General features: G+C 36.2%; 1 protein-coding gene and 1 long non-coding RNA gene across 2 annotated transcripts in view; both read right to left on the bottom strand.

Annotated features, from left to right (window-relative positions):
- Positions 1-4934, bottom strand: part of LOC145780311 (phospholipase D1-like) — a 33845-nt gene extending 28911 nt beyond the window's left edge. Inside the window, exons 1-4 of the mRNA XM_082592014.1 lie at positions 4860-4934; positions 4260-4383; positions 2394-2550; positions 29-157 (exon numbers count right to left, since the gene is read on the bottom strand). Coding sequence (XP_082448140.1) covers positions 29-157; positions 2394-2550; positions 4260-4383; positions 4860-4934 — 485 coding nt within the window. The remainder of the gene's footprint in view (positions 1-28; positions 158-2393; positions 2551-4259; positions 4384-4859) is intronic.
- Positions 4935-7307: 2373 nt separating this feature from the next.
- LOC145779222 (uncharacterized) lies at positions 7308-11249 on the bottom strand. Its single transcript, XR_014290540.1, has 3 exons — positions 11089-11249; positions 9298-9442; positions 7308-7607 (listed from the first exon to the last, which is right to left on the bottom strand). It is a non-coding gene; the product is annotated as an uncharacterized LOC145779222 (long non-coding RNA).
- Between the last annotated feature and the right edge of the window lie 1305 nt (positions 11250-12554).

The following is a 12554-nucleotide window of genomic DNA, read 5'->3' as shown; positions in this document are numbered from 1 at the left end:
ACATGCACTAACAAAATCACGAACTCACTTTTTGGAAGGGATAGGAAGTTTTAAAGAAGTGCGATACGCCCAAAGTTTTTCATGCAATTCGATGAAATGTTTGAAGCGTTTTTGAATGGTCCAAGTAAACCGGCCGTGACTGACTTCCACTGTGTACCTAATGAAAACAATCAGGAGTTGATTGGTGGTAAAAAATTGGAAAGATTGCAAGGAAATGATAATAATTCATCACTAGAAATACATTTCGTTTTGCTTCTGAAGTGAGTCAGACAAAAAAGTACCGTGAAACCTTACAACTTTGCCCGGGTGGACAACTTTGCCCAAAATTTGTGACTTGTATATCCAACCACAATGCGGTTTTCATGATTTATTGGTTTTGTTTAATGGATGATATTGTTAAATATGAATATTTTATCAATTGTTTCAGCAGAAAAAAATAACTTTGTAAGATTATTTTCATTAAGTTAATTCCAAATGAAAATACAAGGGAAAAAAATGCAAAAACTATGTGTCGGAAATTTCACATGGGGGTCAAAGGTCATTTACCCATGCAGAGTGTTTTCCATATGCAAAGCTTCTATATTTATTCATGAGTATGTGCAAATGAGTTTTTATTAAATTCAAAGAAGTTTGATATTTTTTTGGGCATTTTAGTGGTTGTGACCCCTTATTTTGTGCTTTGGGTACAACTTTGCCCACTCCTCATGATCACTCCAGCGAACACAAACTGCCTATTTCTTGCATGTAACTTTTATAAAGTTTGTACCTAAGGTCATGAACTTGATTACAGGTCACTAAGAGACACATTGCTGTGATTGGTTAAAATAGCATCATGAATATGAGGTGATACCTCATTCAGCTAAATCTCTAATTGCTAGCAGTTTTTTAATCAGCAGAAACAAGTGGGATTGATGGCTATGATTTTTTCTCTGTTGTTTAGTTATAATTTTTAGGATAAGCTTGCACACAGCTCTGGTTTCAGAGCTACAGCTGGCTCCATCACTAGTGCAGTCTACCAGGTTGACGTTCCAAATCACCACATTTTGGCACTATATGACATCTGACGACGTTGTGCAGAAAAAATACGGGAATCTATATCAATGCCGACATGCAAACAACAGCAGCTCTTTCAAAACCAAACAAAGATGAATTAATGGTGTCTAATTGGGTAGTGGTGGAATTTAATATTGGTTCAACCTCCCGAAACACAACTGGTGACAATAGCAAATTGTATGCAGGCCAAATCACAAGAAAAGTTTCCAATTCAGTTTAAGTCAAATTTTTAAGGCCCCCATACAATTTGTCTTGTGACAAGTACTCATGGCCCTTGAATAAGGATCAGACCTTTGTGGACTTTGATGCCATATCTCGCGTTCTTCCAGAACCAATCTTTGATCGACGAAACAATATTTTCTTTTCTGTGTAATTTGTCACAAACTGTAAAACATGTATTGTAATCGTTTTGCTGTTGGTATCCAAAAATTCATTTTTGTAACATCCACTGTTGCCGCTGTGTCACAGAAAGGTGCATGATTGATGATACTGTCGTTCAGTAGTTGTTCATATTTCTTTACTGTCTATGTTAGCAACTTCTATTCAATAAACAAGTTGATTTCAATATACGGTCATTAAGCCTGGTGTGGCTAATCGCGACCATGAGGGTAACCAATTGTATAAAGTCCCTACCAATTGGGCAGAAAGTTATTTTTCTACTGTAAGTTATTTTTAAAAACACTGCTTGTGGGCAAAGTTGTATAATACCATGTTAAAATTGCTTGATCCACAACTAAATGTGTAAAATATAGCCAAAAAACTAGCTGTGGGCAAAGTTGCCACTTTGGGGACAACTTTGCCCAGCAAAATAAAACAAAAAAAAAATAATGAAAAAGATTACGTCTGATAATTTAAGTTGTTGCATGCTTTAGCACATGTCTTTGCAAACCAGATAAGCCATTGCAACAAGAATTACCTCCTTTACAACAAAATTTACAACATATAATTGTCAGCTAACTCATGATATCTGGGCAAAGTTGTAAGGTTTCACGGTACTTAAAACTATGAACTATGTTCGACTTGCCATATTCAAAAGCAATCCACGGTTTAAAATCAATATATTATATATGTGTAGCTTACTTGTGCTATCTTGCAAAACTTAACTTCACAAAATACTGTTTTCTGAAATATCTTTTGTTTGATTAAAAATCACTTGAGTTTAAGCCACACAATGTCTAGAAAAAAGTAATAACAGTTTTACACTTATAAAATTTAAACAAATGTTGCATACCTCATACAAATGATCATGGTGTAGTGTCAGGTGCTCACACAACAACTACATGGCAACATCACAAATGTAATAAAACAAAATGTCAAACAAATGATACATAATTTCTTACAGGTAAGGATTCAGTGTGTGTCGAATTGTGGTGTCATGCTTCACGTCTGTAACTTTACAGTTTACTTTCGTCTTAAGCAAAAACACAGAGGACATTCCAACCACAATGCGACTTGGACTGCTGTACACCGCTGTGTATGGCATCACAGGCTTAAAATCTGAAATGTCATAGAGAAAAAACATGCTAGCTTTGATCACTGCACAAATGAGCAAGCAATGAAGATCACATGATATCAAAACATTGTTACAATTATGACTCCTAGTGCCGTTTGGATATTACATTATCCGTTATGTATACATACTATGCCTTTACGGGAAAAAGTACACAAAATTACGACTGGTAATCACAAACCCAGAATATCAGTACAACAACAAAGCTGAAAACACACTGCAACATATTAATAGTATATATAAATGACTAATGTTGTTAATCCAAAAGTAGTGCATTTTGCATATGGTACATGAACACAGGTCAGTTAAATTGTCACCATGCTGCAATAAATATCAGACAAAAATGAACATCATGGTATTATATAAGATAGGATGGTCTAGATGTTATTACACATAAATTTATAAACCTATGAACGTATTGAGCTATCAACATGCAAAGGACTGCACAATGCACATCCCTATCAATGTCACAGTGAAACTGTTGGCCGATTACAAGTTTGTACAAGTGTTGCCGGTGTCATTAATTTATTTTAAATGATATACTTGTTCTTTATACAGGGATCTATTTGCTAGCTGAGTACTGTACAATGCACATTGGTCACAAATAAACCAATACCTAAAACTGAACCTTAACGCAGTCACTCATCTAACATCAATTCTAATCTAACCTTTAAATATGCAAATCATATTTTAAAATAAAAAGATCTCATATCAATTCAGCATCCAAAACTGCTATGTATATATATTTGTGTACAAATTGTACGAACTAACTACCTGAAATTGCAAATTGTTATTATGCTTAGCTCCACTCTTTGTGATACAAATGACATATATAGTGCATATATGTGTAGAAATTGTTCACATTCGTGTATAATAACAGGCACCATTATAAGTAGATAATCCATTTTAACACTTTTAACAACATATAATTATTAAAGATAAAATGTGTAATTGTGTAACGTATCATAATAATCTATACTGACAACAAAGTCTCACTAGAAAAAAGAACTACAACCTAACGTTTCATGTGAAACAATCGTTAGGTGCCAACTTATTCAAATGACTTGTTTGCATTAAGCCATACCTTGTTTCAGAATAAATCATATCAAGATAACATATATATATATTATAATTAAAAACAATGAAAACTACTAATACTACAAAAAGTGCTCAATGCTAAGCAAAAAAGCAAAGCAGAGCGAATTAAATCAAATATAGTTATTACTATGTGAATCCTTAACAGCCTGTTTCACCTGAACGGATCATCAGAAGTTCTTATTCAAATAGAATTTTTACAGAATCAAAATTATTCTATTTGAATAAGAACTTCTGATGATCCGTATAGGTGAAACAGGCTGTTAAGGATTCAGATAGTAATAACTATTAACTATATTTGATATATATATAATATATATTTTATATACGGTACATAGAATATGTACAATATGAATACAACAGTTTCAATTTGAATTAAAGACCTTCTGATGATGCCCCTTTTAGGGTGAAACAGGCTGTAGTGTAGAGGTTTTAGAAACTAATAACTATGGTTGATACAATACATACAACTGGTGCAGATATGCTAAAATGTAATTCAAACATCAGCAAATAATATGCAGAAAATGAGCATCATTAGGAAAACTCATCAAACATGATGATTTGTAAACTATTATAATCTTTCCAAACAAAAAAAACAAACCTATTCCAGAAAATGCAACACCTCCATCTACTTCTTCACATGGAGAAGGGAGTGGCAAAACATCATATTGTCCTCCTCCAAGAGACTGCACTGTATCCATCCGAATCAATGGAGGCACAACTCCCTGTTTAAAGAAAAGTTTGTATGATATTTATCTAAAACATTGTATTTTTGTAAACCAGCGGGTTATTATATGATGGATTAGAATGTCACAAGAGCTGGGCCTACATAAAAACCACTTTCATTGATTACAGTACTTCTAGGCTGATATCTGATATTTAGTCAAATAAATAAAATGTTTCAAATGATACACTTTAATTTAATTATATATTCAATTTTAGTTTTCAAACCTACAAAACATCATTGATCAAGTATGATATACACCGGGTACATATACAACTATATATTTTACATTCATTGAATAAAATCAAATTGACACAGGTTCAAACATATCGCAATACATCACCATGCCGGTACACTAAACTTGCAAATATTTTTATTGTTTACTACTGTATTATCAAACTTTAATAAGACTTTATAATTTAAAATGGACTCTTCATTTTGCAATGAACTCAAACTTACAATCTGAGTCACACCTACCGTTCCAGAAGATGATACAGGTTGTTCACAAGCGTCCAGCTCTTCAGATTCAATTTGATCTCCTTGATCATACATCTTCTATCTCAGTTTTAATCTAAATCTTAATGATTTCAAAACATGAAAACATTACAACAAAAAGTTGTAATCACTGTGAAAACATCAATGAGTAATGCAGCACACAAAACATACTGTATCAATATTCAATAATATAAAAAAATATATATATGGGGTTTGTTACTTTTAAGCCGTCCGCGATTTTATTTTTTTCTTTATTGCATGAAAGAGCAAGAGAAGAAAACTATTTCTCTCGTATTTCTCTCTTATGTGTTTTTTTCTCTTTCTCTCATATGCAAAAAAATAAAAAATGAAAATGCAGGTGGCTTAAAAGCAACAAGCCCCAAAATTATAATTTTATCACAATTGTGTGACAAAACTGGGACCTCTCAAATCTTTAGGCTATACATTTAGGCTAGTGATATCACATTGTGTGACTGTTAATACTAAAAAAGAAGGTTGTATGCTTTCTCTGCTCACACTAAATATCATATTTAATTTTTATGTTTACTTGGCCTATCCTATATCAGACAACTCAGACCTTTTTAAAATGCCAGTTTTTTTCAAAGCTATCAAATTTAGAAGTCATATTTAAATAGAGGTTAGTTTGCAGCCTACGAATAAATTTAATACACAATCATGTTACTATCGGTATAATGAGTCAAACGAAAATAATCCTATCCACCTGGTGCACTTCAAAAACACCAATGACCACTGAAATATATGAATAAACAAGTTAACTGTGGTGGAGACACAGCTTCCACAATTTTATTTTCTATTTTGTTATCACCAAGTAGTTATCTCCTCTTATCCTTGATTTGGAACCTAATTTCTTTCCAAATTTCCTCTCGCACAATATACATACTGTTACCTAAAGAAACCCTCAACATGAGGATTAATTCATGGCCTGTATAGGTAAACCGACAAATGCGTGTAACAACTAAAATACCATCGAATGCGCGCAGGTGTAAATTATAATAAACAAACAAAAAAATTGTAGGTTCCAACTGGTTAATTTTGTAGCACTAGCACCATTCTTGCAATGATAGAAAATGTAACATCTTACCTTTTTGTTTTAGTAGAAAAATTTCTCTTCAAATCTAACTAAATCTAACTTTTTAATTTTACTGCATTAACAAGTTTGCCGTTAGGGAAATTCACTTTGCCATTGCTGGCTCTTCAGAAATCCTATTAACGCCATATTTTCTTGATTTGCAGCGAAGAGCAGATACTGTCGTCATATCAAAAGAAACAAAAGAAATCTCTTCTAGTTTCTTCATTGTAGACGAACCACGCTATCGAAGATTCAATTACGTCACCTGATCATATGAGCACAGGTGTGCTAGGGTTGCCAGATTGGACTTTTTGATGCCAGATTCCACAGATTTTTTTTTTTTTAGATTCTGTTAGCTTTAGAAATTATACATTTGGCCTTTTTCTAGATTGAGGGTTGAGGTTAGAAATTATACAATTTATAGAAATTATATTACAAAATTATAGAAATTTGAAATTATTCTATTAGACCCTTTTCTTGATTGAGAGCTGAAGTTATTGAATACGAGTTGATGAAAGTTTGTGCTATTATATATAAGTTGTGATCGAAATTAGAGTTATATCATATGAGACAATTTATGCAAAAAAATAAAATAAGGCCACAGAAGTAAAACAGTTTTAATGATAATAAATACAATACAAAAAGATCTGGCAGCACTACTTTTTTTTACAAAACAAGGAAGGTCCAGTTGCCAGCTTGGAAATCGACTGCTGCTTGAAGATGCAGCCAAAGGAGGAAGGTGTCCACGGAAGCATTCCTCCTCACCTTCAAAAAGACATCGAAGTTTTTCCATGCTCCGACATCATATCAAAAGCGGAGGTAGAAGCACTGCGTGAGGATCGTTGGTCGATTTTATCCATTCCCACTCTTCTGCTTATGTGTGCTTGTTCATTTTGTGTTTCGCTTAGTCTTGTTGATTTATCAAGTGTTCTTATTCTTTCATTGTGATGTGATTTTCACGTAGCCTACCGGTACCAATATTTTTTGAGCAACAATTTTTTAAGAGTTAAGTGAGGCTTCCTGTGACGCACCGAGTATTGAACGTGGGCCGGTAGAGTGAGGCACCACTCCACTGACCGCTACGCCACTCAATACGCTTGAGCAACGCACGTTAAGGACTGCTCTCCATTCAGCGGCATCTAATGGATGGAATTTGGAATAGTTCCCCGGCAACAAGACTTCAACAGTCGGAAACTTCACTCTGTCAATCTCGGTGACCGGGCCTGCGTCAGTGATTCAAAGCCTCTACAAGTATGCGAAACTGCCAGGATTAAGCTCTGCAAGAAGCTTTCCCAGTCCGAGGATAAAGATTCAAATCAATCAATCAATTAAGCTCTGCAAGAAGCTTTCCCAGTCCTAGGATAAAGATTCAATCAAATCAGATCAAGCGGCGCTGGTTCGACTCTTATGGTTGGTTTAAAACCATCCAATAAGTAAATGTTTTTATTTGCGCCCATTGCGATATCATGCAATATATACAGTGCGATCACAAATGCGATACAACAGACGATAGGAAGCGGCGAAAAGGAACCAACTAATCTTCTGTCGGTAGGCTCTTGTCGGTAGGTAGGCTAGTTGATGTCTGCCTGCTGTCGGTAGGCTACTTGATGTCTGCCTGCTGATTCACTGAAGTAGCCAGTCTGTAAGCAAAAAGAATGACGTAAAATGTTCAGGAGAGCAATTTTCCTTTATCCATTTAATGAAATACCAATTCTACAAGGAGTATTAATTCAATGAAATACCAATACCCTGGTCTGGGGGAAGTGCCTGTTTTTGGGGTGTGCAAACCGTGCGATTGTACAGGGCCCGTAATTTACTCAGAAAATGCAGAAAACATAAAGATAGTTAGACAGTTTCATACCCAAATTTTTGTTGAACATGCTTTTAAAATGCACCAAATTTAAAGTAATTTTTCAAATTTTTTTTCTGCGGGATGCCCCCAAGACCCCCTGCCACTGGGGGTCGCCTTTGGCGAACACGCCGTCAGGCTTCGGCCGCCGGCCCTCAAACCTCCCTCCCCTTTCAAAATACCCAGCTACGCTACTGAATTGGATGATTTGGATAATTGTCATTGGGGCCCGCAAAGCATATTCCGCACAGGGCCCGAAATACCCTAAGACCGGCACTGCTGGGGTCACAGGAAGAGAGTTCCGACGTCCCTAAGCCCTGTGAGCCGTTATTCATTCATTCGATTGTGCAATAGGTGATGTAAACCTATTTATTTAAGTGGTTTCCCCGCAATGATATTCCGCGTGCGCATATCCCTAATAGGCGTCACGCATTCATATTTTTAAAAGAAAATGAGGGTAGTGTGTCTTTAATTACCTGCGTAAAAACGCGAACCGGAAATGACGTAATTTTTTGGGAGTACGTACCCAAGATGTTAGGCTAGCCACAGGATAAAAATTAATTGAAATGTGCAAGAACTATTTAAGCTACATTAAAGTTTCTTCAAAACCTCCGCGCATTTGTCGGTTTACCTATATATGTAGTCGAAATTGATTGATGATAATAAAATTTTTAAAGTATCAATAGAGTAAACTATGGTATAGCTATCTAAAACTCAGCCTAGAAAATTTATTATCGGGGTTAACAGTTCAGATCTCTCAAAATTCCAAGAGTTCGGCCTTCAATACAAAGTCAAAAAGAATGAGCTCATGATTAACTTGCACAGCCGATAATAGTTGTTTTTTGCTTGGCTGTGGCTATATTTCCATTATATAGTGTAAGAATAGCCTCAATAGTGTTGTCAGATAAGGAATTCTGCCCTAATTTGAGCAAAGTTTAAAGCTGTTGAAAACAAAAACTTGCATTTGGAAATTTTTTTAGTCCTGGGCAAAGATCAAAAGCCTAAACTTATTCCTAACTCCAGCCCTTACCTCAGTGATTACCAAACTGTGTGCCGCCACAGATTCTCAAGTGTGCCGCGAATCTTTTTGGAATTTTGGAAAAGAACTTTATAAATATTTAAAATAAGCCATGCAGACAAGCATATGCGACTTAAAAGCGCTCTAACTGCTTCAATAGATAATAAATAAGCACATGTGACGATGAAACCAACTATGGCATTGCCGATAGAGTAGGGTAATTGCCACGTCATAATTGGGCTGCTAAAGAATACGTTCAGTTACGGGTTTATTGCTTCAGGACCCGAAGATAACCAACAACCTTTCTGCATTATCTGCAATAAAGCCTTATCTAATGAGTCGCTTGTTCCCAGTAAGCTTAGCAGACATTTGGAGAAAACTTATCCAACATTGAAGGATAAACCAAAAGTTAGCGAACCTGAAGTCCCAAACAAACAAGCAGGCAAAGATCATGAATAGCTACCTCAAGCTGCCGGAAAAAGGATTGATTGCAAGTTGCAAAGTGGCTCACTTGTTGGCGAAGCACAAAAAAGCACACACGGATGCAGAAACAGTAATTGGACCGGCATTAGCTGTTGTTGTTGAAGAAATGTTTGGTAGTGCTTCCTCTGAAAAAGTTAGAGTTCCGTTGTTAAATAACATAATTTCACGAAAGATAGAAGAGCTATCCTCAGATTTAATGGATCAAGTTCGCGAACACTTTATTGCTACAGCCAACGAGCTGTCTGTACTATGATCTTTACAAGTTAACAGATCTACTGACAGAACTGGGAAATCTCGCCTGCTGGCTTTTATTCTCTTCATTAACTCTGAAACATTGGTAAATAAATGTTTGTTTTGCAAAGAATTGAAGGACACAACCAAAGGAGAAGACATATTCTAATTGGCAGATGAAAATATTTTGCTTTTTGAGTTGAAACGCAGTAGCTGGGTGAGCGTTTGTACTGATGGTTGTCCAACAATGTGGGGGGAAAATCAAAGTCTCGAAGAAAGTCTTTGATTCGTTTCTCGCTCTTAATGAATCAACTCATAACCAAGAAATCCTTCAGAAAATCATGAGCCTATTGTCTGGACTTCAGCTTGCACTGCAACAACAGCCTACTTCCCACTATTCGGAAGCAACGAAACAATCCTTCTGCAGAAGCAGAAGAACAGCTCATTGATTTACGAAATTCTTCTTGCTATGAGCTAAACGCATCAAGACGTGTTCCCCTTAAGACCATCAGCACTCTTGATAACGCACCATGGCCGATCTTCATAGCAACTGTCCATACAAATCTTAAATATATCAGCTAAAGCTATGTGGGCTAATAAAGCTATAGCCTAAATTTATTTGTTTTTTGTTTTTTTGTTTATTAACATTTTCTTTTTTTTATTTTCTTATATCTTAAATTTTTCTGAAGGTGTTGCGACCGTGCCAAATTTTTTTTTCAACTCAATAACTTACTTCGGTCACAAGCACGTTTTTAACGTTCGCGTTTTGTCGCTTCTACCTTTTTCTCGACCTTTGCTATGTTGACGTGTATTGTTTTGATATGATGGTCAGAAATAAAAACAACTGAACTGAACTGAACTGAAATGACCCATTTTTTCAAACGCTGTTTCCACAAAAAAACTTGGATGAGTTTTGGCTGTCTGCTTCCAAATCCTATTCCATGATCGGTGCAAAAGCAATCAAAATTATATTGCCATTTGCATCTTCATGGATTGGCTATGTGAACATGGCTTTTCCGTTTTGACTGAAATTAAAAGCTGTAAACGAGAGAGACTGCTTAGAATTGACAATGAAATGCGGGTATGTTTATCAACAATGCAACCTCATTTCAGTCGTATATGTTCGTATAAACAAGCACATCCAATCATCCATCACATTAACACGTGAAAATAATTTTTTTTTAAAGCAACTTTTCTTCTCTTGTACCGTAAGTGTGCCGCAAGCGTTTCATAATTTTTCTAGTGTGCCACAAGCTGAAAAAGTTTGGGAACCACTGCCTTACCTTAAGCCTTCCTAACTTTAATCTAACTCTGGCAACACCTCATTGTGTAAAAATAGCCACTTCCTTTTTTTGCTTGGCTTCCACTTATCTCTGCATATCATACCAGTCAAAATCGCAAGCCACCCGAGCAACAAATTAGTTTAAAAACTAACTTGATAAGCAGTTTTGCTTGTATTTGAAAATCCATCAAATTCTTTTCTATTATTTTTGCAAAATAAAAAATATTTGTTTAAAAAATAAAACTAGGCCTTGCATACCATAGTACCCATGTGTTTCCAGCTACATCACGAGCAAGAATTTGCGAATTTTACGCTAAATTTCCTCTTTCAAAGTCAGATTTCCTTATACTGTATGAGGAAATTTCCTCATTCTCCTCACATATGGGAGCCCTGGATGGAGATTTCGCTTCCTGGTTTTTGCTTCTTTGGCTTGTGTTGTTGTTTATTGCTTTTGCAATGCTTCATTGAGCATAGCTCATTTTTTTTAATTTTTCTATCGAGGTGGAGTCAAAATAGTCTGGTTGGTGTGCCGGTTCCAAAGTTAACAAAAAAATTTGCATGGAGAACTCGAGACGGGAAAACTCTTAAGAATTTTTCGATGATGCTCAACCCTTTAAAAATCAACAAGATAGAAAAATCACATTAACCCATAAAAAACTAAAGACCACTGCAGGGAAAAAATGCAAGAACACAGTTCTTTTTTTTGTGTAGAGTTACCTGCGAAGTATTCAACTACACCTGCCAAGAAAAATATAGGTATTTTTTGAAAATGGATTTAAATTGTTATGCCTATTTGATAGTTCGAATCTTCACCTTAAAAGTTTTAAAAGTTGAACCGATATTAATCCTCGAACCAGGAAAACTTCTTGCTGAGCTTAATCCTGGAAAATTCGCATACGCGTAGATGGAGGCTTTAAATCACTGACGCTGGTCCGGACGTCCGGTCACCGAGCTTGACAAAGTGAATTTTCCGATTGTTGAAGTCTTGTTGCCGAGAATTATTCCATTCATCAGATGCCGCTAGATGGAGAACAGTGCTTAAGATGAGTTGCTCAAGTAGGCTACACACAGGGGCGCCGGAAGCGGGGGGGGGGCAGGGGGGCGAATGCCCCCCCTGCCCTCAAATTTTCTGCAGATGGAGGGGCAGGGGGGGCAATGGTGCCCTTTTAAAGTCTTTTTTTTTAATATATTTTTTGTTTGTCGATCCAGGTTTACACCTGGTGGTTGAAGATTCCCTGAGATTTATATTAAGTGGACGGAAAGGCAAGGAAGCCAATCTTCGTGTCCACCTTCAGGCATGCCTTTAAGTGTCCTGCCAAAGACACAGCCGCATGCTCTTGAGCGGTGCTGAACCGGCGCCCTTTCGATTGCCGTTGCAGGGCTCTCACCACTCGGCTATGCAGCCAACGTTTAAAGTCATGTAAGCAACTGCACATTTTGCAATATAACAATTTCTGCTATTCGCTTTTAGCCTAATTATAATCTTTCATTTTTGCCTCAAAATAATATTTACAGCACAAAATGTTGCAACACAGTACAGGCCATAAAACTCGTTTTTTTTCGGCAGCCATCGTGGCCTACCGGGAGCTCCTTCTCGGCGGCCAAATCTGCGTGCTTGGAGGCCAAAATAAAAATAACGATAGCACAAGTGAATAGAATTAAACTTGCAACAATGCTAAAATGATCACTTATAGCGTTGTTGAAGTCTGGGCCTGGGCGACGTC

The sequence above is a fragment of the Aplidium turbinatum genome, chromosome 11 (assembly GCF_918807975.1).
Source record: "Aplidium turbinatum chromosome 11, kaAplTurb1.1, whole genome shotgun sequence".
Lineage (NCBI taxonomy): Eukaryota > Metazoa > Chordata > Ascidiacea > Aplousobranchia > Polyclinidae > Aplidium > Aplidium turbinatum.
The sequence above is the reverse complement of the archived record's forward strand: the minus strand, read 5'-3'. Positions and strand labels throughout refer to the sequence as shown.